Source organism: Hyperolius riggenbachi, chromosome 4 (assembly GCF_040937935.1).
Source record: "Hyperolius riggenbachi isolate aHypRig1 chromosome 4, aHypRig1.pri, whole genome shotgun sequence".
NCBI classification, from domain to species: domain Eukaryota; kingdom Metazoa; phylum Chordata; class Amphibia; order Anura; family Hyperoliidae; genus Hyperolius; species Hyperolius riggenbachi.
In genome coordinates, this window is record NC_090649.1 from 66254250 (window position 1) to 66279579 (window position 25330).

General features: G+C 47.0%; 1 protein-coding gene across 10 annotated transcripts in view; it reads left to right on the top strand.

Annotated features, from left to right (window-relative positions):
* Positions 1-568: 568 nt before the first annotated feature.
* Positions 569-25330, top strand: part of LOC137570374 (cytochrome P450 2K6-like) — a 131927-nt gene continuing 107165 nt past the window's right edge. The window contains exons 1-2 of one of the 10 annotated variants that reach the window (XM_068279038.1): positions 569-897; positions 7994-8142. In XM_068279038.1, the coding sequence (XP_068135139.1) occupies positions 8043-8142 (100 nt within the window). In that variant the 5' untranslated portion in view covers positions 569-897; positions 7994-8042. Of the gene's footprint in view, positions 898-7993; positions 8143-15012; positions 15087-25330 lie in introns of those variants that run through there. The other 9 variants (XM_068279037.1, XM_068279039.1, XM_068279041.1 and 6 more) reach the window with 9 other exon arrangements.

Consider the following 25330-nt stretch of genomic DNA (forward strand, 5'->3'; position numbering starts at 1 on the left):
CAAGTATGGAAAGTAAACAGGAATATAGGAAGGTAAAACCATAATATGAAGTTGGAAATAGTAATCAAGAAGAGTCTGGACATAAAAAAAAAAAAAAACCACAAATGTCACCATTATAGAAAGCTAACAACCAGAGCTATTCAAAAGTGGGTGTTTTTTTAAGCTACTGGCTCGTGTAGTTTTGCTGAAAGTTTCCCAAGTTCATTATTTAGAACATTACTGTTTTTGAATGATGGATTGGGTTTGTCCCTACGTATTTTTTTAAGCTGCAAGCCCAATCATTAAAATAAGGTCACATATACCTTGTTTTATTTCAAGAAAAAGAAGGGGGAAAAAAACATACAGGTGGTCCCCGACTTACGAACGCTCGACTTACGGACGACCCGCCGTTACGAACGGCCACTAATCCCGTTGCTCCTTCGCGATGACGTCCTCTTCGGGTGCCGGCATCTCTTTTAGCGAGCCAGGGATTCCTTGTAAGGAGGAGGACGCTTAAAAAAAAAGTTTGAGGAGAGAGGAGGAAGCAATCAGAAGAGGATGTGACGTCAGTCCCTGTCGTGTTGCTGATCTCACGCTGATTGCTGAGTAGCTGCTGCTGCTGCTGCTGCTAAGTGTGTTTCAGTGGCGAAATTCCAATCCCCGATGATGGGCTGAACTCTGCTGGAGGGCACTTCATTTTCATATGACTGAAGCCCGCAGCCCTCCTTCGACTTCACACAACTATTGCTGAATTTCATCAGCGCTCCGGCAGCCCCCATGTGACTTCACACCTGAGGCTGAAAGTAAATGTCCTCCGAAATGCACAGACACAGGCTGGGGTGAGGAAAGAGCTGTAAGAGCAGGAGAGCTAGAGCAGTGTCCCGTGCAGAGCAGACATCAAGACAGCACCAGGAGCAGGCAAGCTGACACACCAGCAAGTCAAGTGTTAAATAATAATGTGGAACTAAGCACCTTCTTGTTACTATGTAATGTGTCAATAATACTGTCTGCTTTCTCACATTGGGCTACTTTAGGCTAATCTTAGTGACTCTGTAGAGGGACTACATGTCCCAGTTATCCTGGCCTTATGTTTAAAAGAAAAGTATATTCGTTCCGACTTAAGAACGGATTCAGGTTAAGAACAAACTTACAGTCCCTATCTCGTTCGTTAACCAGGGACTACCTGTACACTGCAATCCATTATTCTCAAGGTGTGCATATGGCTTTTCTTGCAGGCCATTTTTTTTTTCTTTTGTAGCATTAATTGTTTTATAGCACCATTCTTTGTATTGCCCCAGTAGATTCAGGATATTAAAAAAAGGTCACAAATATCACCATTATGAAACGCTAACAACCAGGGCTACTCAAAGGTGGGTGTTTTTGTGAACTACCATTTCATGTAGTTTTGCTGAAACTTTCCCAAATTTGATCAGAATTTTTAAAATGCCATTTTTTTAAAGAGACACTGTAACATCAAAAAGTTCCCCGGGGGGTACTCACTTCAGGAGGAGGAAGCCTCCGGATCCTAATGAGGCTTCCCACTCCATCCTCTGTCCCACGGGGGTCTTGCTGCAACCTTCCGAACAGTGATCCGACAGCCTGTTCAATATTTACCTTTCCAGGCTCCAGCAGGGGCGCTGTTGCGGCTTTTGGCTCTGAAGTAGACGGAAATACCCGATCTCTGTCGGGTCCGCTCTACTGCGCAGGCGCCGGAGACTTGCGCCTGCACAGTAGAGCAGACCCGATGGCGATCGGGTATTTCCGCCTATTTCGGAGCAGAGAGCCGCCACAGCGCCTGCGCAGGCGCCAGGAAGGTAAATATTTAAATTGCCGCTGTTCGGAGGGCTGCAGTGAGACCCGCGTAGGGAGCCAAGAGAACAAAACACGGAGAAAGGCACCTGAGCCTAGCGGGGACAAAATGTGCAAATCCACTGGTACTACATAGAGGAGGCAGCTAGGTGTGTAGCTCTACTAACATGGTCCTTTTTTCTGCCAGCCAAACAATTTGAATAAGCCTTTATTGAGCCTCTGTATTCAAGTTACACGGATCTTTCATGTCAAGTTGGGTGTTTTGTATAAATAGTTTTTTGTACTATTTTTGAGACACTGCATTTTTGCGCAATTTTTTTTGATATACCGTATTACATAAAGTCCAGTACTTGCAACATAGATTATATGGGTATAGTGGAACACCCAAAACATGGAATGTACTTTTTTGCCTCTAAGTTTTAAAGGGCAGTACCCACAATATATATTAACACATAACAACGTAACACAGGGGAACACACATTGTACTGTGAATGTTAACGTGAAAGTCTATGCTGCTCCATTGTGCTATAGAATGTCCCATTAGCCGTTGTGACTCAGCGGACCTGTGCATGCTTAGTATGTCCATTTCCCTTAGGCTCTTCCCCTACCTCCTGGATCAGGCATAACCCAACCCCCCTTGTACTGCGGTCTGGATGGGAGCACACATGCCGGGAAACACAGGAACTTGAGTAACATGAAAATAAGAGGAGGAATGGACATACTGCTGAGTCGCATGGGGCATTTTGCGGTACAATTGAGTCACACGGGAGGGATCAGGGAGAACAGTAAGCCTAGGCACCACTGCCCACATAACAGCGTGAACTTCGACCAACGTCAAACTGCCACACTTTGTTGCTTAGTAGGGGAGCCACTGCCGGATCAGGGCCAGCATGGCATCCGCCAATCCAACACTTTGATCGTCTCCAGGAGCAACAATTGCTGTGTAATAATGATATTACACTGACGCTCCTGCAAAGGGGGGAGGAGCTACAGCATGAGAGCTGTGCTGGACCTGTCTCCGTCACGGATGCCAGACCCCGCCCCCTCAATGCTGATTAACTTGCAGAGCCTTTGGAGCCTTGGTTCTGATCCTTTTTCAGGATCACCCACGTCCTCCCAAGAGTAAGTGATCCTGAGACAAGATTGGAAGGGGTTTAACCACTTAACGACCGCCTAACGCCGATAGGCGTTGGCAGGTCGAAGTGGTGTTACCATGGAAACAAGTCAGTTCACGGAGGGTGTCTCCGTGAACCGTCTGCGAGCCGCCGATCGCGGCTCGCAGGTGAAATGTAAACACGCGGGGAAGAAATCCCCGCTGTTTACATCATATGGCGGTGCTGCGCAGCAGCGCCGTAAAGGAGATCGGCGATCCCCGGCCTCTGATTGGGGATTGCCGGCATCTGATAGGCTGAAGCCTATCCTAGGCGGCGCAGGATGGATATCAGTCCTGCGCAGCCCACAACGTAAGGGAGAAGGAGGGAAGGGCAGAGAGGGCGGAAATCGCTGCGGAGGGGGGCTTTGAGGAGCTCCCCCCACAAATCACAGGTAGCCAGTGGCGATCAGACCCCCCCGGCAGGACATTCCCCTAGTGGGAAAAAAAAGGGGGGGGGGAAGTCTGATCGCCATGCTGCAAACCTGATCTGTGCTGCGGGCTGGAGAGCCCACGCAGCACAGATCAGGAAAAAAGAGTCTGGTCCTTAAGTGGTTAAAGAGGTTAAAAAAAGTGCACACATTGGACCTGCCGAAAGCATGCACAAGCAAGTGCAGGCATGCGATTACATGTGGCAGTGCAAAAACTACAGGATGCGCCCGCACGTCCTAATTTCAGGAAGGGGCTACAAACTGGACAAGCATATACGTACAGTTTGCAGCGTTTAGTTAAAGGACATCCGAGGTGAAAATAAACTGATGAGAAAAACAAATCGTATCTCTCTTCAGTCTCTTGAAAATTACCTTTTTAGGTATTCCACAGTTTTATTTTATATTTAAATCTAGTTTTTAAATTTTTACTGTTTCATTGCTCAATTACACCTTCATTGCAGTAGGTCAGAGCTGAAATCTATGAATTATTGACCCTTGTTATGCCTTGTTATCTCTTTCCTGCTCTCAGAACAGAAGCCATTTATGGCTGTAATTACTTATCAGCGAGGGTTAAGGCCCATACACACGTCGGATTTTTTCGAACGACGGGTCGTTTGAGCGTCCCGTCGTTCGCCCGCTAAATCGGGCGTGTGTACAGACTATCGTTCGTTTGATAAGAGTGAGTCAAACTCAGTCTTATCACGCGAACGACAGTCTGTACACACGTCGGATTTAGCGGGGGAACGACGGGACGGTCAAACGACCCGTCATTCGAAAAAATCCGACGTGTGTATGGGCCTTTATGCTATAGTCTGACCCAGTCTGACCCTTTCCCGACCCAGGCAGAAAATATCACTTGTGCATACCTGATGTTTAACTTTTTCAGGTAGAGAAAGAAAAAAAGGAACAAGCATAGTTATCTGTACATGCCCATGTCTATCTCATTATGTCACACGTCACCTTGGTTGTCCTTTAAAGTAACCCCTACCTATTAACCACCGTTTAATCCCTGTAAGCCAGGGGTCCCCAAACTTTTTCAGTCAAGGGCCAGAACAACATACTTCAGACTGCCGGGGGGGGGCGGAACATACATAAAATGTTAAAAAACATCACATTGAATCTCGGTATTGATTCCCCCAATCATGCCCGGAAGAGATCTCCCAGCAGCAGCCATTCAGTCATGCGGCGCCCGAAGAACGTCTTTGTGCACCTGACAGTGAAGCATACCCAGGTGACAACCTGCAGTTCAGTTGGACAGCAGTGTCACCTGATGCAGAACTGGATTAGAAGCCAGCGAATGACTGCTCACTGGCATATGTGGTATAATTTTAATTGGTTAGGGCTCAAACCTACTAGCAGCTTCTAAGTGCAGGGCCGGTTCTAGACTTTTTTGCTGCTTAAGGCAAACTTATGAGGATACCCCCCCCCCCCCCCCTTTCACCCCGATTTGGAATGATTTCACAGCACCCGACAGTTTACTCTGTTTAATTTAATGTTCTCACATGACATGCTGCAGCTCAATAGCACACTGGCTGGCTGTGAGTCTGTGACCAACTGCTCACCCTCAGCCACTCCATTCCTCTTCAGTCCAGTGCCACCTCCTCCCTTCTGCTGTGCACGTCCATTGAAACACTGCTGCTCTCTTGCCTCCCCCCTCCTCAATTACTGTCAGACTCCTCACACAGCACAACAAGCTGCTTTTCCCCAATGATGAACTCTTAACCTCGCTCTCCTCTTGCTTCTCCTCCTACTCTGACTACTGTTAGTGTAAACACAGTGCAATCATGCTGCCCTTATAAGCTCTGCGCCAGATGCAAGATGTTTCACCTTGCTTCAAGAGAACCCGAGGTGGGCAGATGGGGAGCAGATGGGACACTGAGGCTTAGTCTCTTCCTCATGAGTGTTCCCACACCGCCGCTCTCTGCCCCCCCACCCCCCACCCCACCACCGCCGAGATTGACAACATTATTTGTTGCCATCTCGGAGGTAAATACAGGAAGAGGTATTCCCTGTAACGCCTGCCCTGGATGTTCCTACAGGGTTTCCGGAGCTGCCATTGGGTAGCGCTCTCTCCCTGGCCGCACTCCCTACTGCTTCCCCGCCTCCCTGCATGCTGGATGAGAGAATGCATCTCTTATCCCAGCATGAAAGTGGGCCACTGCGGCCCACACGAGCGGCATGGAGTGGCGGTTTTTGCGGCTACCTGATCTGCTCGGCTCCCTGAATCAGGTAGCCTACTTTTTTTTTATTATTATTTAGCCCACCTCGGGCTCTCTTTTATGAGAAAACTGGCCCTGTCTAAGTGCCAGTGATTTGAAAAAGCTCTTGATAATGCAATGCTATGAGGGAGTTTTATAAAATCACATCTCTCAAGTGGGATCACATTTATAGCATTACATTAGCTAGAGCTTTTCAAATCACAACTACTTAGTAATGGCTTAGTAACGCACTGCTAGTGGTTTCCAGGCCTAAGGGCTCAAAAATGTATTTTATGGGTTTTATATCTGTGGGACTCGTCATGTGAAAATCAGGAAGGGTGAAAACTGACAATAAATGTATTTTATGCATTTACATCAATTTTTTCCCTACTGAAATGCCTATTAAATAAAATAATTCTTTGAAAAAATATCAAGCATAGAAAGCTTAGATTGTCCTGAAAAAAAAGGAAATAATATATACCATATACTGTACATCACTTGGATGTTATAAATAACCAGCTGAACACCCGGCATTGGGCGGGTAAGTATTTGGTTGTTGGGTCTGGCCACTTTTTCCTTGACACACATTCACTCAATTGCCAAGTTTGTGAGCTTGGGGGTCCTTGGCATCAATAATGTGAGATTGGAAGCAGTTTAAATTTTTCTATTGAAATCAAACAAAATTGATTGGCTTTTTGTTGCTCCACCCCCTTTTCTGAATTTGAACCTTAGTCACCCAATGACCGACTATAACAGTTTCAGTGTAAGAATGGCAGTTATTTAAATATTACCCTTTGAAAATCAATACTTGAATTGTGATTGGCGTTTTGCAAGGCTCTACCCATTTTCCTGAATATTAATCCCAGTCACCCAGAGACCAACTGTGCCAAGCTTGAGAACCCTGCAATTAACAGTGTAAGAATTGCTGCTAAATTTTACCATGTAAAAAATGTGGTGGATGTTGGCTCTGGCTCCGCCCACTTTTTGTAACCTTGACACACAGTTACTGAATGACCAAGTTTGTGAGCTTTGGGGTCCTTGCAGAGCCCCCCAGCACCCAAGGCTGAGACACCCCCCATCCCGCCTACCACAGCCATCACACACTGATTGCTATTAGACTAAGAGGTGCCCTAGGGCCTCCAACCCCCCCAACACCTTAATCACTAGTTATCTGGCTTGCAGTCACTGCCATGTATCCCCTTTTCTTATTTCTTATTTCTCTCTGCTTCAAACACAATAAGGGAATAATAGCTGAGTGAGTTGTGCACCCTCCTCCTACACTGCGCCCCGAGGCTGGAGCCTCTCTTGCCTCTGCCTCGGCCCGGCCCTGGGTCCTTGGCATTTTCCTAGGAGTCTATAAGGGGCTGAAAAAGACCAAATAGCCTCCTTACTAAAATTATATGCAAAAAAGAAGTTTGCCTTCTTAAAACAGAAGGTATTAGTGATTATTCAGGTTGCAGAAGGGCAGTCTTTTACATTTTTTCCATTGAGGTAAATGGGTGAAATCTGATTGGCTGTTTTTGGTTGGGCCGTGAGGCCCACAGAACATATCTTTCCAGACAGTAATGAATCTGTATACCAAGTTTTGTTGAAATCGGTTAAGGCATTTTTGAGTGATGGCAGTTATTGTTGTTTCAATTGCGATACAGCTAAAGTGCTAACATTTTCAGAAATGTACGTGGCAAAACCCCAGGAGTGCAAACTTAAAGGAAGCATCCAGGTTTTCTTTTGTTTGTTTGTTTTTTTTAAAGCAGATTTACCTACCTGGGTCTTCCTCCAGCTCCTGGTTGCTTATGTGTCCTTCGCCGCAGCTCCGTTCCCTGGCCCAGGATCCCCTCCATTGCAGCAGCCGATCTGGCGAGGTTGGCAGCCTCTGCACGTGCGTTGCCGGTCACATAGCAAAGAGCGTTCTGTGCAGGCACAGAAGTACTGAGTCTGTGTAGAACGCTCCCGGCTGTGAGAGCGAGAGCACACCTCACGCAAGCGCAGAGGCTGCCGACCTCGCCAGGTCATCTGCTGCGATGGAGTAGCCCTTGAGCCACTGACTAGGAGCAGAGCTGCGGCAAAGGACAAATAAGCTGCCAGGGGCTGGAGCCTGGAGGGAGCTCCAGGTAAGTAGATCTGCTTTTATTCTAAGCCCCAGATGTTTCTTTTTAGCGGAAAGGCAGGAAGGAGGGGTGGGGTCAATAAATTGCAAAGTGAGAAAAAAATAGAAGAGAGGTCAGAAATGATTGATATTCGCCATGTAATATGTTCATGTTGTTTGATCCACAATGAGCCTGCACATTATCATCTTTACTACTGGCGGATAAGAAAAAAAGACAGGCAGCAACACCAACTGCGATAATTTATCACCACACCTCCTAACAATGCTATAGGCTAAAAGTGTTTTTATTTTGTTTTTTTATACATATACATATGCGCAGCAGGAGATTCTGGTTGCTTGGCCATTGAAAACAGCTGTTATTTCCCACAATGCAACAAGGTTCACAGACAGGAGACTATCAGGACCATGGTTATGACATCACCACATTATCAGCCATACAGAACCCCTTGATGATCTATTTAAGAAAAGGTAAAGATTTCTCATGAGAAGAGGGGTAGTTTCTCTTTAAGCTCATTGCAGAGGTTTTGTTTTTTTATGTCTAATTCTTTTAAACAATTGTAACATTACATGAATAATGCATGATTGAGCCCATCTCTTAGACAGAGGTGCGGTGGTTATCTGTCCTGTGTTATTCAGCATCGTGTAAAACAAAAAGATATCATGTGATGTAAAGTCCTGATTTGCTAATATTCTCCATGTATGAAGAGTAAAGGAAGATTTCGGTCATCCAGTGAACCTGCTTATACTTAAAGTAGAGTGACCAGATTTTTGTGGGTCCAACCTGGGACAGGGAGGGAGGGGCGCGGGGGGGCTGGGGGTGGCGCGCTTAGCGCGACGTGGCGAAAAGTGGGGAGGACTGAGGAGCGCGCAACGATGAAGAATGGGGGGGGGTCGCGGCGAAGAATGGGCGTGGCCATGGCATTGTGTGGGCGGAGCTAACATAATGATGTAACAGTGAGGCATAAGAAAGCAGTGTTTACGCCATGATGTGGACAAACGAGACTTTGCATCATGGGTGTGCAGAAACTGTGTGATGCTAATAGTATACCTTAACCACAAAGCAGCAAACATAGCCATCTATGACCATTAAATAATAAATGCAGTAACAGTTACCCCGGACACCAGAAAATAAATGCAATGGGCAACATGTCAGCACAAAATAAACGCAATGCGGGCAACATGTCAGTACAAAATAAACGCAATGCGGGCAAACATGTCAGTACAAAATAAAACGCAATGAGGGCAAACAAGTCAGTACAAAATAAAACGCAATGCGGGCAAACATTTCACCTGGAAAAGAAACGCAATGCGGGCAAACATTTCACCAGAAAAGAAACGCAATGCGGGCAAACATTTCGCCAGGAAAGAAACGCAATGCGGGCAAACATTTCACCAGAAAAGAAACGCAATGCGGGCAAACATTTCACCAGAAAAGAAACGCAATGCGAGCAAACATTTCACCAGAAAAGAAACGCAATGCAGGCAAACATTTCACCAGAAAAGAAACGCAATGCGGGCAAACATTTCACCAGAAAAGAAACACAATGCGGGCAAACATTTCACCTGGAAAAGAAACGCAATGCGGGCAAACATTTCACCTGGAAAAGAAACGCAATGCGGGCAAACAATTCACCTGGAAAAGAAACGCAATGCGGGCAAACATTTCACCTGGAAAAGAAACGCAATGCGGGCAAACATTTCACCAGAAAAGAAATGCAATGCGGGCAAACATTTCACCAGAAAAGAAACGCAATGCAGGCAAACATTTCACCTGGAAAAGAAACGCAATGCGGGCAAACATTTCACCTGGAAAAGAAACGCAATGCGGGCAAACATTTCACCTGAAAAAGAAACGCAATGCGGGCAAACATTTCACCTGGAAAAGAAACGCAATGCGGGCAAACATTTCACCAGAAAAGAAACGCAATGCGGGCAAACATTTCACCTGGAAAAGAAACGCAATGCGGGCAAACATTTCACCAGAAAAGAAACACAATGCGGGCAAACATTTCACCAGAAAATTAACGCAATGCGGGGCAAACATTTCACCTGGAAAAGAAACGCAATGCGGGCAAACATTTCACCAGAAAAGAAACGCAATGCGGGCAAACATTTCACCTGGAAAAGAAACGCAATGCGGGCAAACATTTCACCAGAAAAGAAACACAATGCAGGCAAACATTTCACCAGAAAAGAAACGCAATGCGGGCAAACATTTCACCTGGAAAAGAAACACAATGCGGGCAAACATTTCACCCGGAAAAGAAACGCAATGCGGGCAAACATTTCACCTGGAAAAGAAAGCATTTACTCACCTGGCAGAAGTCTCCGGCCTCTGGCGCGCTGCTCCCGGGACCACCTTCCTCCTGCTCGTCTCCCGCGCTGATAGCCTGATAAGCAGAGCAGGGCTACGGTAAGATGGCGCCCGAAGCCCTGTACTGCAGACACAAATAGTCTCCAGTACAGGGCTTCGGCAGCCATCTTGCCGTAGCCCTGCTCGCCTGCCGGAAGAAGAGGCTGGAGCGGGGCTGCGGGCAATGAACTGGCACGGCGTCTATAGCTGAAAGCGGGACGTTTCCCGGGACCTTATACTGCCTGGGACAGCGGACCCCGAATCCGGGACGCGTCCCGGGCAATCCGGGACGTCTGGTCACTCTACTTAAAGCAATACTTAAAAGCCGAAACTCAGCATCAAAATCAGATACTCACCTTAAAGGAAACGTCAGGGAATTTAAGCTAGGCCATATCTACTTACCCAGGGCTTCCTCCAGCCTCTTGCAGCCGATATGTCCCTTGCCGCAGCTCATCTCCCAGCCCTTGGCCCGGGGTCCCCGCTGGTGCAGATGCCGACCTCGCAAGGTCATCATCAACTGCTCCTGTGCGAGCGCCACTGTCAATCACTCACATGTGGGCTGGAGTATTCCTAATCCATATGTATTCCATCACATAATATAATCTGCTGCCATCCAGTGGACATATCGTATCATTCCTTGATTGGGCAACACAGTGGTGTAGTGGTTAGTGCTCTCGCCTTGCAGCGCTGGGTCCCCGGTTTGAATCCCAGCCAGGTCATCATCTGCAAGGAGTTTGTATGTTCTCCCTGTGTCTGCAGGGGTTTCCTCCAGGCACTCTGGTTTCCTCCCACATCCCAAAAACATACACATAAGTTAATTTTCTTCCCCCCCCCCCCCAAAATTGGCCCTAGACTCCAAAACATACACTGCATAATCTAGACATATGACTATGGTAGGGACTAGATTGTGAGCTCCTCCAAGGGACAGTTTGTGACAAGATATATATACTCTGTACATATTTATACACGAGTCCATTGAGTGCCAGGTCTATGACACTATGCCATCTAGTGGTCAAAAATGATATACAGTGCTGCCCATAATTATTCATACTCCTGGCAAATTTTGACTTAAAGGACTTACGAGCTGAAGCAACAAAAAAAAGTTAATTACCTTAGCTGAATGTCAGACCTCAGGGCAGACGATCCGTGCCTCCCTTGCTATGTGTAGACCCTCTGTTATGTTAATCCAGCTATCATTAGTGGCCCCGACCCGAGCCAGGGTCGCCTTAGCTCATGACGATTAGAATCGCAACGATGAAGAATGGGGGGGGGTCGCGGCGAAGAATGGGCGTGGCCATGGCATTGTGTGGGCGGAGCTAACATAATGATGTAACAGTGAGGCATAAGAAAGCAGTGTTTACGCCATGATGTGGACAAACGAGACTTTGCATCATGGGTGTGCAGAAACTGTGTGATGCTAATAGTATACCTTAACCACAAAGCAGCAAACATAGCCATCTATGACCATTAAATAATAAATGCAGTAACAGTTACCCCGGACACCAGAAAATAAATGCAATGGGCAACATGTCAGCACAAAATAAACGCAATGCGGGCAACATGTCAGTACAAAATAAACGCAATGCGGGCAAACATGTCAGTACAAAATAAAACGCAATGAGGGCAAACAAGTCAGTACAAAATAAAACGCAATGCGGGCAAACATTTCACCTGGAAAAGAAACGCAATGCGGGCAAACATTTCACCAGAAAAGAAACGCAATGCGGGCAAACATTTCGCCAGGAAAGAAACGCAATGCGGGCAAACATTTCACCAGAAAAGAAACGCAATGCGGGCAAACATTTCACCAGAAAAGAAACGCAATGCGAGCAAACATTTCACCAGAAAAGAAACGCAATGCAGGCAAACATTTCACCAGAAAAGAAACGCAATGCGGGCAAACATTTCACCAGAAAAGAAACACAATGCGGGCAAACATTTCACCTGGAAAAGAAACGCAATGCGGGCAAACATTTCACCTGGAAAAGAAACGCAATGCGGGCAAACAATTCACCTGGAAAAGAAACGCAATGCGGGCAAACATTTCACCTGGAAAAGAAACGCAATGCGGGCAAACATTTCACCAGAAAAGAAATGCAATGCGGGCAAACATTTCACCAGAAAAGAAACGCAATGCAGGCAAACATTTCACCTGGAAAAGAAACGCAATGCGGGCAAACATTTCACCTGGAAAAGAAACGCAATGCGGGCAAACATTTCACCTGAAAAAGAAACGCAATGCGGGCAAACATTTCACCTGGAAAAGAAACGCAATGCGGGCAAACATTTCACCAGAAAAGAAACGCAATGCGGGCAAACATTTCACCTGGAAAAGAAACGCAATGCGGGCAAACATTTCACCAGAAAAGAAACACAATGCGGGCAAACATTTCACCAGAAAATTAACGCAATGCGGGGCAAACATTTCACCTGGAAAAGAAACGCAATGCGGGCAAACATTTCACCAGAAAAGAAACGCAATGCGGGCAAACATTTCACCTGGAAAAGAAACGCAATGCGGGCAAACAATTCACCTGGAAAAGAAACGCAATGCGGGCAAACATTTCACCTGGAAAAGAAACGCAATGCGGGCAAACATTTCACCAGAAAAGAAATGCAATGCGGGCAAACATTTCACCAGAAAAGAAACGCAATGCAGGCAAACATTTCACCTGGAAAAGAAACGCAATGCGGGCAAACATTTCACCTGGAAAAGAAACGCAATGCGGGCAAACATTTCACCTGAAAAAGAAACGCAATGCGGGCAAACATTTCACCTGGAAAAGAAACGCAATGCGGGCAAACATTTCACCAGAAAAGAAACGCAATGCGGGCAAACATTTCACCTGGAAAAGAAACGCAATGCGGGCAAACATTTCACCAGAAAAGAAACACAATGCGGGCAAACATTTCACCAGAAAATTAACGCAATGCGGGGCAAACATTTCACCTGGAAAAGAAACGCAATGCGGGCAAACATTTCACCAGAAAAGAAACGCAATGCGGGCAAACATTTCACCTGGAAAAGAAACGCAATGCGGGCAAACATTTCACCAGAAAAGAAACACAATGCAGGCAAACATTTCACCAGAAAAGAAACGCAATGCGGGCAAACATTTCACCTGGAAAAGAAACACAATGCGGGCAAACATTTCACCCGGAAAAGAAACGCAATGCGGGCAAACATTTCACCTGGAAAAGAAAGCATTTACTCACCTGGCAGAAGTCTCCGGCCTCTGGCGCGCTGCTCCCGGGACCACCTTCCTCCTGCTCGTCTCCCGCGCTGATAGCCTGATAAGCAGAGCAGGGCTACGGCAAGATGGCGCCCGAAGCCCTGTACTGCAGACACAAATAGTCTCCAGTACAGGGCTTCGGCAGCCATCTTGCCGTAGCCCTGCTCGCCTGCCGGAAGAAGAGGCTGGAGCGGGGCTGCGGGCAATGAACTGGCACGGCGTCTATAGCTGAAAGCGGGACGTTTCCCGGGACCTTATACTGCCTGGGACAGCGGACCCCGAATCCGGGACGCGTCCCGGGCAATCCGGGACGTCTGGTCACTCTACTTAAAGCAATACTTAAAAGCCGAAACTCAGCATCAAAATCAGATACTCACCTTAAAGGAAACGTCAGGGAATTTAAGCTAGGCCATATCTACTTACCCAGGGCTTCCTCCAGCCTCTTGCAGCCGATATGTCCCTTGCCGCAGCTCATCTCCCAGCCCCTGGCCCGGGGTCCCCGCTGGTGCAGATGCCGACCTCGCAAGGTCATCATCAACTGCTCCTGTGCGAGCGCCACTGTCAATCACTCACATGTGGGCTGGAGTATTCCTAATCCATATGTATTCCATCACATAATATAATCTGCTGCCATCCAGTGGACATATCGTATCATTCCTTGATTGGGCAACACAGTGGTGTAGTGGTTAGTGCTCTCGCCTTGCAGCGCTGGGTCCCCGGTTTGAATCCCAGCCAGGTCATCATCTGCAAGGAGTTTGTATGTTCTCCCTGTGTCTGCAGGGGTTTCCTCCAGGCACTCTGGTTTCCTCCCACATCCCAAAAACATACACATAAGTTAATTTTCTTCCCCCCCCCAAAATTGGCCCTAGACTCCAAAACATACACTGCATAATCTAGACATATGACTATGGTAGGGACTAGATTGTGAGCTCCTCCAAGGGACAGTTTGTGACAAGATATATATACTCTGTACATATTTATACACGAGTCCATTGAGTGCCAGGTCTATGACACTATGCCATCTAGTGGTCAAAAATGATATACAGTGCTGCCCATAATTATTCATACTCCTGGCAAATTTTGACTTAAAGGACTTACGAGCTGAAGCAACAAAAAAAAGTTAATTACCTTAGCTGAATGTCAGACCTCAGGGCAGACGATCCGTGCCTCCCTTGCTATTTGTAGACCCTCTGTTATGTTAATCCAGCTATCATTAGTGGCCCCGACCCGAGCCAGGGTCGCCTTAGCTCATGACGATTAGAATCGCCGCTTTAAAACTCCTCTGTCTACAGCCCTGGGAGCGCACATCATCGCTCGGTATACTGTTATACGTCATGTGGGTGTCACCACATGACAGCCCACATGACTGACTGCACTTCGAGCCGGCCGCGCCCCCTCAGCACAGAATACCAGCGCTGAGCGAGGGAGGACGTTACCTAGCTACAGGATTTGTTTACTGCAGATTTGCAGAGTACTTTATTTTATTCAAAGCTGCAGTAAACAAATCCTGTAGCTAGGTAACATCCTCCCTCGCTCAGCGCTGGTATTCTGTGCTGAGGGGGCGCGGCCGGCTCGAAGTGCAGTCAGTCATGTGGGCTGTCATGTGGTGACACCCACATGACGTATAACAGTATACCGAGCGATATATGTGCGCTCCCAGGGCTGTAGACAGAGGAGTTTTAAAGCGGCGATTCTAATCGTCATGAGCTAAGGCGACCCTGGCCTGGATCGGGGCCACTAATGATAGCTGGATTAACATAACAGAAGGTCTAAAAAAAGCAAGGGAGGCACGGATCGTCTGCCCTGAGGTCTGACATTCAGCTAAGGTAATTAACTTTTTTTTGTTGCTTCAGCTCGTAAGTCCTTTAAAGGACATTCAAGGTGACGTGACATGCTGAGATAGGCATGTGTATGTACAGTGCCTAGCACACAAATAACTAGGCTGTGTTCCTTTTTTTCTTTCTCTGCCTGAAAGAGTTAAACATCAGGTATGCAAGTGACAGTTTCTATCCGGGTCGGACTGGGTCAGGGCCGGGTCAGACTATAGCATAACCCTCACTGATAAGTAATTACAGCCATAAAACACTTTTCTGTCAGTAAATGGCTTCCTGGAGCAGGAAAGAGATAAAAAGGGTCAATAATTCATAGGATTTGAGCTCTAGCATACCTCAGTAAAGGTATCTTTGAGCAGAGAAAACGAAAAAGTAAAAACTGAAAACTTGATTTAAATATAAAGTAAAACTTTGGGATATCTAAAAAAAAAGTCATTTTTAGGAGAAGGATAGATAGAATTGTTTTTCTCACCAGTTTATTGTCACCTCGGACGTCCTTTAAAGTTACTTTTTTTCAACCAGCAAGTCATTTTTTGACGGGAAATGACAGGTGTCTCTCAAGACGATATACAAGAGGCATTATTGTAGAAAAAATTCATTTCTCACCTTTATTTACAAATGAGCAAAAAGTGTCCAATCCAAAATTATTCATACCCTTCTCAGTAATCAATTGAAAAGCCTTTATTGGCTATTACAACAATCAAACGCTTCCTATAATTGCAGACCAGCTTTTTGCATGTCTCCAGGTATTTTTGCCCACTCAACTGTAGTAATAAGCTCCCAATCTTGCAGGTTGGAGGGTCTTCTTGCCATCACCCTGATCTTTAGCTCCCTCCACAGATTCTCAATTGGATTCAAGTCAGGATTCTGGTTGGGGCACTCCAAAACGTTAATGTTGTTGTCTGCTAACCATTTCTTCACCACTTTTGCTGTGTGTTTTGGGTAATTGTCATGCTGAAATGTCCATTGGTGCCCAATTTTCCCTGCAGACTGCCTGATGTTGTCATTGAGAATCCTCATGTATTGCTCTTTTTTCATAATGCCGTTTACTGGGATTAGGTTCCCTGGTTTATTGGCTGAAATAAATCCCCAAAGCGTTAGGTTCCCACCACCATGTTTGACAAGGGGGATGGTGTTCTTTGGGTTGAAGGCTTCTCCTTTTTCTTTTTTGTCCAGATGAGCATTTGCAAAGGCCAAGTGAGCTTTTGTGTGCCTTATCCGAAGAAGTGGTGTCCTCCTTGTTCTGCATAACCCAGCAGTGTGCAGTGTCCATTGGATTTTCTGCTTTGAGACATTGCCACCAGCAGAGCCCAGATTCACCAGGATGGTGATCCTTGGAATCCTTTATCACCTCTCACTATCCTCCTGGCCAGCACAGGTGTCACTTTTGGCTTCTGACCACGTCCTCTGAGATTTTCCACAGTGCAGAACATCTTGTATTTTTAATAATACTTTGCACTGTAGCCACTGGAACTGGAAAACCTTTAGAAATGACCTTGTAGCCGTTGCCTGACTTGTGAGCAGCCACGATGCGCAGCCACAGGTCCTCACTGAGCTCCTTTGTCTTAGCCATGACTGTCCACAAACCAACTGCAGAGAGCTGCTGTTTTGCACTTGTTGAATTGATTAAAACAGCTGTTCCCAATTAATCAGGGTAATTAGGATGCTTTAGAACAGCTTGGACTATTTGAAATGGTATAGAACTTTGGATTTTCCCGCAGACTGAGACAGTTTATGAAGGGTGTGAATAATTTTTGACTGGATACTTTTTGCTCAAATGTAAATAAAAACTGAGAAATGTTTTTTTCCACAATAATGCCTTTTGTACATTGTCTTATTATCATCAACAGTTCGAAAAGAGGCCTTTAGATTATAGAGATTAGTAGAGAGCAGAGACTCAGACTGTCACCTTTCACACAGGATCGGATTTACATCACAGGAGCCTGTAGGCAAAGATGTCCTGGCACCTTAGATTTTGCCCTCCATAAACCTATAAACCCCCACCAAACCACACCACAAGTGTGCCGGCTGTCCCAGCTGTCACTAGAGATTGCCCGAACGGTTCGCACACGGAATTATTTGTGCAAACTTCGGTGGTTCGCGGTCACGATCGAATGTGAACTTTGTGCGAGTTCAACCCGCCCCCTATACTACATCATTAGGGTCAACTTTGACCCTCTACATCACAGTCAGCAGGCACAGGGTAGCCAATCAGGCTACACTCCCTCCTGGAGCCCCCCCCCCCTCCTTATAAAACACAGGCAGCGTCAGGCATTTCACTCACCCGTGTTGCTGCAGTAATTAGAGAAGGGAGAGAATTTTGCTGCTAAACATAGGTAAAGCTTAGTTAGGTTTGTTAGGTTGCTCCTTCTTGCTGATCTTATTGCTAAAAAGCACTCCTCATCCTCAACAGCTCTTTTGAGAGCTAATGTTGTTCTTGTGATCTATTTGTGTGTGTGTGTGTGTGTGTGTGTGTGTGTGTGTGTGTGTGTGTGTGTGTGTCCCACAGACACTTGTAGCCCTGTCAGTCAGTCGCAGCTGCTGCTGGGACCTTGGCCCCTTGGTAATTCCTACTGTGCCACTGCCAGGCCCAGCTAATTCAGTGACTACCTGTGTGTGTGAGACAGCTGCACATTTGTAATACCAATCACTGCATACTCACCTATTCAGTGCACCTACCTACTTACGTGAGCGCAGTGTCACAGCTACACATTTGTAATACCAGTCACTGCATACCTGATCACTGCACCTGTGTGACTGCACGCTGTTTTATATACTAGTCCGTGCATACCTGTTAACTGCACCTGTGTAACTGCACATTGTTGTACCAGCAGTCACTGCAACCTGTTCACTGCACCTGTGTAACCACACATTGTTGTACCAACAGTCACTGCAACCTGTTCACTGCACCTGTGTAACCGCACATTGTTGTACCAGTAGTCACTGCAACCTGTTCACTGCACCTGTGTAACCGTACATTGTATTAGTCAAGTCAGTGCATACCTTTCACTTCATCCCCCCCAATATGGACAAAACAAGAGGCAGAGCCAGATGCAGGCCACCTGGCAGGTATGTTCGAGGTCACGCTGTTGTGATTTCGTGCGGCCCTCAACCAAAATACAGTGTTCAGAAGAAGGCACGTGCCATCAACCCCCAATATTGTCAGGACGTAGTTGATTATTTAACATAGAACACCTCATCTTCCTCAGCTTCCGCACGGACGCGCAACATATTGTTATGACTCATGTATTTCCTTCTCCTGCCTGCTGGTGGCAGTATTTACTTGGTCTATCCTGAACTTTCACTGTGCCACCAGCAGAGGGCTTTTTGGACATGTAGCAGCCCTGCAGTTCTGCCTTCCTCCAGTGGGTGGCCGTGTGCTACTTATGCAAAAGACTTGCAGTTCAATGTCTGGCCTGCAGATGCCTCTAATGGGACTTATGTCAATAATCTCCAGCTGCTTCCTGCTTCAGGGCCTATATAAGTCTGCCCCTTCCTCCTAGTCATTGCCAGAACTTCCTTTGTTACAGGTCTGAGTCTCTGGTCACCTCTGTTACCTAATTCTTTGTGTTCTGTGATCTGATTACCTGTTGCTGAACCTTTGCTTGTCCTGACTGCTTCTGTTTATTCCTCTGTACCTCATATGTATCTGATTACCCGTTGCCTTCTCTGATATTCCGTTTTGACCTGTCTTTGCCAGCTCCCTTTGATACCGCGTTACTGTTTATATTTTTGCTTGTACATATTTGTATATATATCTCCTGCACGCCGTTTGTAAATAGATAGTTAAAGCCGGTTCACACTTGCGTTCCATGTCCGGTTTCCCCGAACCTAGAACGCACCGTATATTGTGCAAACGGACCTGGATGTGAATGGATACAATGTTATTCAAGGGGCCTGATTCACAAAGCGGTGCTAACAGTTAGCACCGTGGTGAAAAGCCCTTTATCACGCCTAAACTCTGTTTAGGTGTGATAAGTTTAGGTGTGATAAGTTTAAGCACCAACTGGGCTAGCCCCGCAGTGCACAGCTGATCAAAAGTTTTGCGCTAGCAAAGTCTGGTGCACTTTGCATAGAGTTTAATGGCGCTGCTTTGCGTGCGGGACTTTGCGCGCAATCTAAACTTATCTAAACTTATCATGCCTAAACTTATCATGCCTAAACTTATCATGCCCTAAACTGAGTTTAGGCATGATAAAAATGGTTATCACGCCTAAAGCTTTAACTGGGTTATCACCGCTTTGTGAATCAAGCCCAATGTATTCATTCACACCCGTCCGTCTGTCAGGATCCGGATCCGGTTTGCGGTCCGGGATGCGTTCTGGATTTTTCCAACATGCAACATTTTTCCGGAACGCAGCTCCGGCCGCTGCACCTGACCCGGAACCTGACCATTTTCCCCGCACCATAGGAAGTGTTGAGAAACAGAAGTTTCTCATCACACTGGCAATAGGAACGGGTGCTTACGGCACCCGTCCTTTGCCACATGGGGGGTCCAGACATGGACAGATTGGGGGGGGGGAAGACGGCAGCGCTGACAGGACAACAGCCCAGGTATGTTTATTATTGTATTGTGGGCTGTTGTCCTGTACTGTGTGCGCTGTGTCCCCCCCCCCAACTCCCCCTATGCCTGTCTGTGCTGCCGCGCCTGTTTAAAGTACAGTATCGACAATCTGTACGGCCCCAGTACGGGACCCGGACGTACGGCCTGGTTTCACACAAAATGCAAGTGTGAAATGGGCCTAAATCAGGGTTTTGGTTATATGTGTGCACTGTTTTGTTTGATTTGTGGGAGATTCATTGTATATATATGTTACGGCCAGAACCCGAAGTTTGGCCAGAACTAGAAGTGGCCGGCCACTTCGGGTTCTGGCCGGCCAATGCGCGAACTGGCCGCTGCGCTGCGGCCAATGTGAGAAATGAAACAATTCCTGTAAGGTTTAATGTGATGTTGTGACCGCAGCGCAGCAGGGCAAAATGTATCACATCTTTACTTTATTCAATGGCATTAAGCCGCCCGGCTTTTTCCTCTGCCTCTCTCTCCTCCCCCCCCCCCCCCCCGCCTCTCTCTCCCCTTCTCTTATGGGCACAGCCGGGCGGGGACACGCGTGTCCAGGAGAGTCGTTCCTCGCGGCAGGAGAGCAGAGCGGGGAGGCTGCAGACATTGCTTCTGCCAGCACCCGCTCTGCAAGAACGGCAGGATTCCCCTGCCGCGACGAACGACTCCGGAGGGACACGCGTGTCCCCGCCCGGCTGTGCCCATAAAGAGGAGAGAGAGAGGCGGGGGGAGGAGGAGAGAGAGGCAGAGGAAAAAGCCGGGCGGCTTAATGCCATTGAATAAAGTAAAGATGTGATACATTTTGCCCTGCTGCGCTGCGGCCACAACATCACATTAAACCTTACAGGAATTGTTTCATTTCTCACATTGGCCGCAGCGCAGCGGCCAGTTCGCGCATTGGCCGGCCAGAACCCGAAGTGGCCGGCCACTTCTAGTTCTGGCCAAACTTCGGGTTCTGGCCGTAACATATATATTGTTTGCATATGGTTGCATGATTTGGTTCTTAATAAAACACCTTTTTACACATTCCTGTTTCAGTATCAGTGTTTCTGCAATCTGTCGTCATTCCTTGCAATACCTGTTTATTGTTCCGTAACAGTAAGTTCTGGCCATCCATACTGACCACTGCAGATATACTGTGCACTGATACCTATTGTGTCCACAAATGCACACGCAACAAATGTATTATTATGCTTTGTTGGCTGATGAAGAAGAGATGAAGAAGAGATTGAATGTTGTGAGGAATTTGCTGGTTTTTCTAAGGCTGAACTACAGCAGTTAATTTTCCAAGCCTACAGATATGTTCAATTGGGAATCTTTAGCACCCAAGATATTGAAAATTTAGCCAGGATCTGGAATGACCTTGTACACCTCAAAATGACAAATGTTTTCATGCAACCTGATTATGACAAAAGTATAGTCAGAGATTATGAACCACCTATGCCATAGAAGCTCTGATTAATTTGTTTGAGGATGACAGGGAATGTTTATTCTTGATTACTATTCAAGCAAAGATAAACAGAGCGTGCAGGCTTGCATTGATTCCCTCCAGTCCCTGGTTACTAAGGGAATATGCAATACATGCTTAATACATGGCAGAAAATTATCTCTGCAGGTTCCACAGCTCCTGCCTTACCTGTTATGAGTCCTGTCCAGGTTGACTTTACTTCTGAACAAGGTAACTTGTACTATAGTTATTTGAAGACAGACAGAAAAGCATTTTTTGACTTTTACATCAACGTGAACCTCTGGACTAAAAATCTACTCAGCAGAACTGAAAAAGCTTGTGTGAGAGATCGCGGAAAAGCCGCCACATGTGCTGCTGAGCAGGCGGCTGATTCCGCGTCCAATGCGGCGGTTTGCACGCGGAAACGTGTGTTTGGTAGCAGGGCAGATTGCGGAAAAGCCGCCGCATGCAAGAACAGTAAGGCGGCTGGTTCCGCGTCCAGCGCAGCGGTTTGCACGCGGCAGCGTGTGTCTGGTGTGGCTGAGTCTGTTAGTGCACATAGGCTTAGGAATACACGCGCGCGCGCGCACTGAGAGGCAGAATTCTTATACTAAGCAGGAAGAGTCAGCTGACCACGCCGATCAGCTGACTCCTGAACGGGATACTATTGGTTGAGCAATTAGGGGTGGTGCTGGAGAGCACTACTCCATATATAGTTCCTGCTGGTCACTTGCAAGTTGTCTGCCGTTGCGATCACTACGTGGAAGCATTCAGACCTAGTCAGATCCTTCAGTGTGTTTGAACCAGGTGGACCTGGGAATACACACTTAGCCAGGTTATTTGAATTGTATTCTGTTTATGCTTAAGCTACTTCCAGGGTGTGGAGACCAAGCACCTCACACCCAGCTTAGGGAACTGTATTATCATCTGTGTTATACTTCAGACTAGTTCCAGGGTGTAGAGACCAAGGACCTCACACCCAGCTTAGGGAACTGTGTTATCATCTGTGTATTATTCAGACTAGTTCCGGGGTGCTGAGACCAAGGACCTCGCACCCAGAATAGGCATTGTTTGATATATGTTATGACTTATAGCTTGTCTGACTACTCCTCTGTCTTCTGATTCGGTACCTCGTATATCTGATATTCCGTTGCCAGACCCTGCCTGACTTGGATACCGAATCAGCCTTCTGTCTTTGTACTTTATCTGTCAGTGTGTTGCCGACCCGGTGTGCCCGACCTCGAGAGCTATCTCTCCCCTTAAAGGATACCCCAACTGAAATGTGACATAATGAGATAGACATGTGTATGTACAATGCCTAGCGCACAGATAACTATGCTGTGTTCCTTTTTTATTTTTCTGCCTGAAAGAGGTAAATATAAGGTATTCAAGTGGCTGACTCAGTCCTGACTCAGTCCTAACAGTCCTGACAGGAAGTGACTACAGTGTGACCCTCACTGATAAGAAATTCCAACTATAAAACACTTTCCTAGCAGAAAATGGCTTCTGAGAGCAAGAAAGAGATAAAAAAGGGGAATTTCTTATCAGTGAGGGTCACACTGTAGTCACTTCCTGTCTGAGTCAGGACTGAGTCAGCCACTTACATACCTGATATTTCACTCTTTCAGACAGAGAAAGAAAAAAAGGAACACAGCATAGTTATCTGTGTGCTAGGCACTGTACATACACATGTCTATCTCATTATGTCACATTTCAGTTGGGGTATCCTTTAAGAGATAGTCTCCAGTTCATATAGTGACATCCACCTTTAGGTGTCACTCACTCTCTGGCCCTTCCTCTCTCCAGCCTGACTCCTCCCCTTGGAGAGCTTCAGGCTGCTGGAAGGTTCCTGTGCTCCCAGAGCAGTGTCTCTTTACTGTTATATCGCCTGCTCAGCAGGTGCATCACTCAAAGTAATACTGTTACACCAAACACTCACATACCTATAGGTGTCCAGAGGTTAGCAATATATCTGTATTATCGGTGATTCTGCAGATCACCAATAATCGGCTATATATCTGCATTCTTGGTGATACTGCAGATCACCAATAATCAGATTCTCTCTGCGTGCTGACACCAATCCACCGGCGTACCTACCGGGGATGCGACCCTATCAGCCGCAGGGGGGCCCGGGGCCGCTCTAGGGCCCGCTCACTGTGCGCGGGGGAGCGCCGCCCGCCCGATTCTGGACCCCACACAAGGTGCTCAACTGTCCTCAGCGTCTAATAGACGCTGCGCCAGTTCATTCCACGCAGCCCCGCTCCAGCAGCCTGCATATTCCTCTGGCAGGCAGAGCAGGGCTACGGCAAGATGGCTGCCGAAGAAGCCCTGCACTGGAGACTATTTGTGTCTCCAGTACAGGGCTTCGGCAGCCATCTTGCCGTAGCCCTGTACTCTGCCTGTCAGCGCGGGAGATGTGCTGCAGTGCACAGGAGGATCATAGGGGAGCTGCGCACCAGAGGTCAGGAGAGACTCCTGACAGGTAAGTGAATTGTTTTTCTTTTTACAGGGGCATTTTTTTTCTGGTATCTGCTGCCCACATTACGATATTCTGGTGTCTGCTGCCCACATTACGATATTCTGGTGTCTGCTGCCCACATTACGATTTTCTACTGCCTGTTGTCCACATTAGGATTTTCTGGTGACTGCTGCCCACATTAGGATTTTCTGGTGACTGCTGTCCACATTACGATTTTCTAGTGCCTGCTGCCCACATTGCGATTTTCTGGTGTCTGCTGCCCACATTGCGATTTTCTAGTGCCTGCTGTCCACATTACGATTTTCTGGTGCCTGCTGCCCACATTAGGATTTTCTGGTGCCTGCTGCCCACATTACGATTTTCTGGTGCCTGCTGCCCACATTATGATTTTCTGGTGACTGCTGCCCACATTATGATTTTCTAGTGCCTGCTGCCCACATTGCGATTTTCTGGTGACTGCTGCCCACATTGCGATTTTCTGGTGACTGCTGCCCACATTGCGATTTTCTGGTGACTGCTGCCCACATTGCGATTTTCTGGTGACTGCTGCCCACATTGCGATTTTCTGGTGACTGCTGCCCACATTGCGATTTTCTGGTGACTGCTGCCCACATTAGGATTTTCTGGTGACTGCTGCCCACATGCGATTTTTCTGGTGACTGCTGCCCACATTGCGATTTTCTGGTGAACTCTGCCCACATTACGATTTTCTGGCCCACATTACGATTTTCTGGTGAACGCTGCCCACATTACGATTGTCTGGTGAATGCTGTCCACGTTAAAATTTTCTGGTGACTGCTGCCCAAGTTACAATTTTCTGGTAACTGCTGCCCACATTACGATATTCTGGTGCCTGCTGCCCACATTACGATATTCTGGTGCCTGCTGCCCACATTACGATTTTCTAGTGCCTGCTGCCCACATTGCGATTTTCTGGTGCCTGCTGCTCACATTGCGATTTTCTAGTGCCTGCTGCCCACATTATGATTTTATGGTGACTGCTGCCCACGTTACGATTTTCTGGTGACTGCTGCCCACATTAGGATTTTCTGGTGACTGCTGCCCACATTACGATTTTCTGGTGACTGCTGCCCACATTATGATTTTCTAGTGCCTGTTGCCCACATTACGATTTTCTGGTGACTGCTGCCCACATTGCGATTTTCTGGTGTCTGCTGCCCACATTGCGATTTTCTAGTGTCTGCTGCCCACATTGCGATTTTCTGGTGACTGCTGCCCACATTACGATTTTCTGGTGACTGCTGCCCACATTACGATTTTCTGGTGACTGCTGCCCACGTTATGATTTTCTAGTGCCTGCTGCCCACATTACGATTTTCTGGTGTCTGCTGCCCACATTGCGATTTTCTGGTGTCTGCTGCCCACATTGCGATTTTCTGGTGTCTGCTGCCCACATTGCGATTTTCTGGTGTCTGCTGCCCACATTAGGATTTTCTGGTGACTGCTGCCCACATTGCGATTTTCTGGTGACTGCTGCCCACATTAGGATTTTCTGGTGACTGCTGCCCACATTAGGATTTTCTGGTGACTGCTGCCCACATTGCGATTTTCTGGTGACTGCTGCCCACATTGCGATTTTCTGGTGACTGCTGCCCACATTAGGATTTTCTGGTGTCTGCTGCCCACATTGCGATTTTCTGGTGTCTGCTGCCCACATTGCGATTTTCTGGTGTCTGCTGCCCACATTGCGATTTTCTGGTGTATGCTGCCCACATTAGGATTTTCTGGTGACT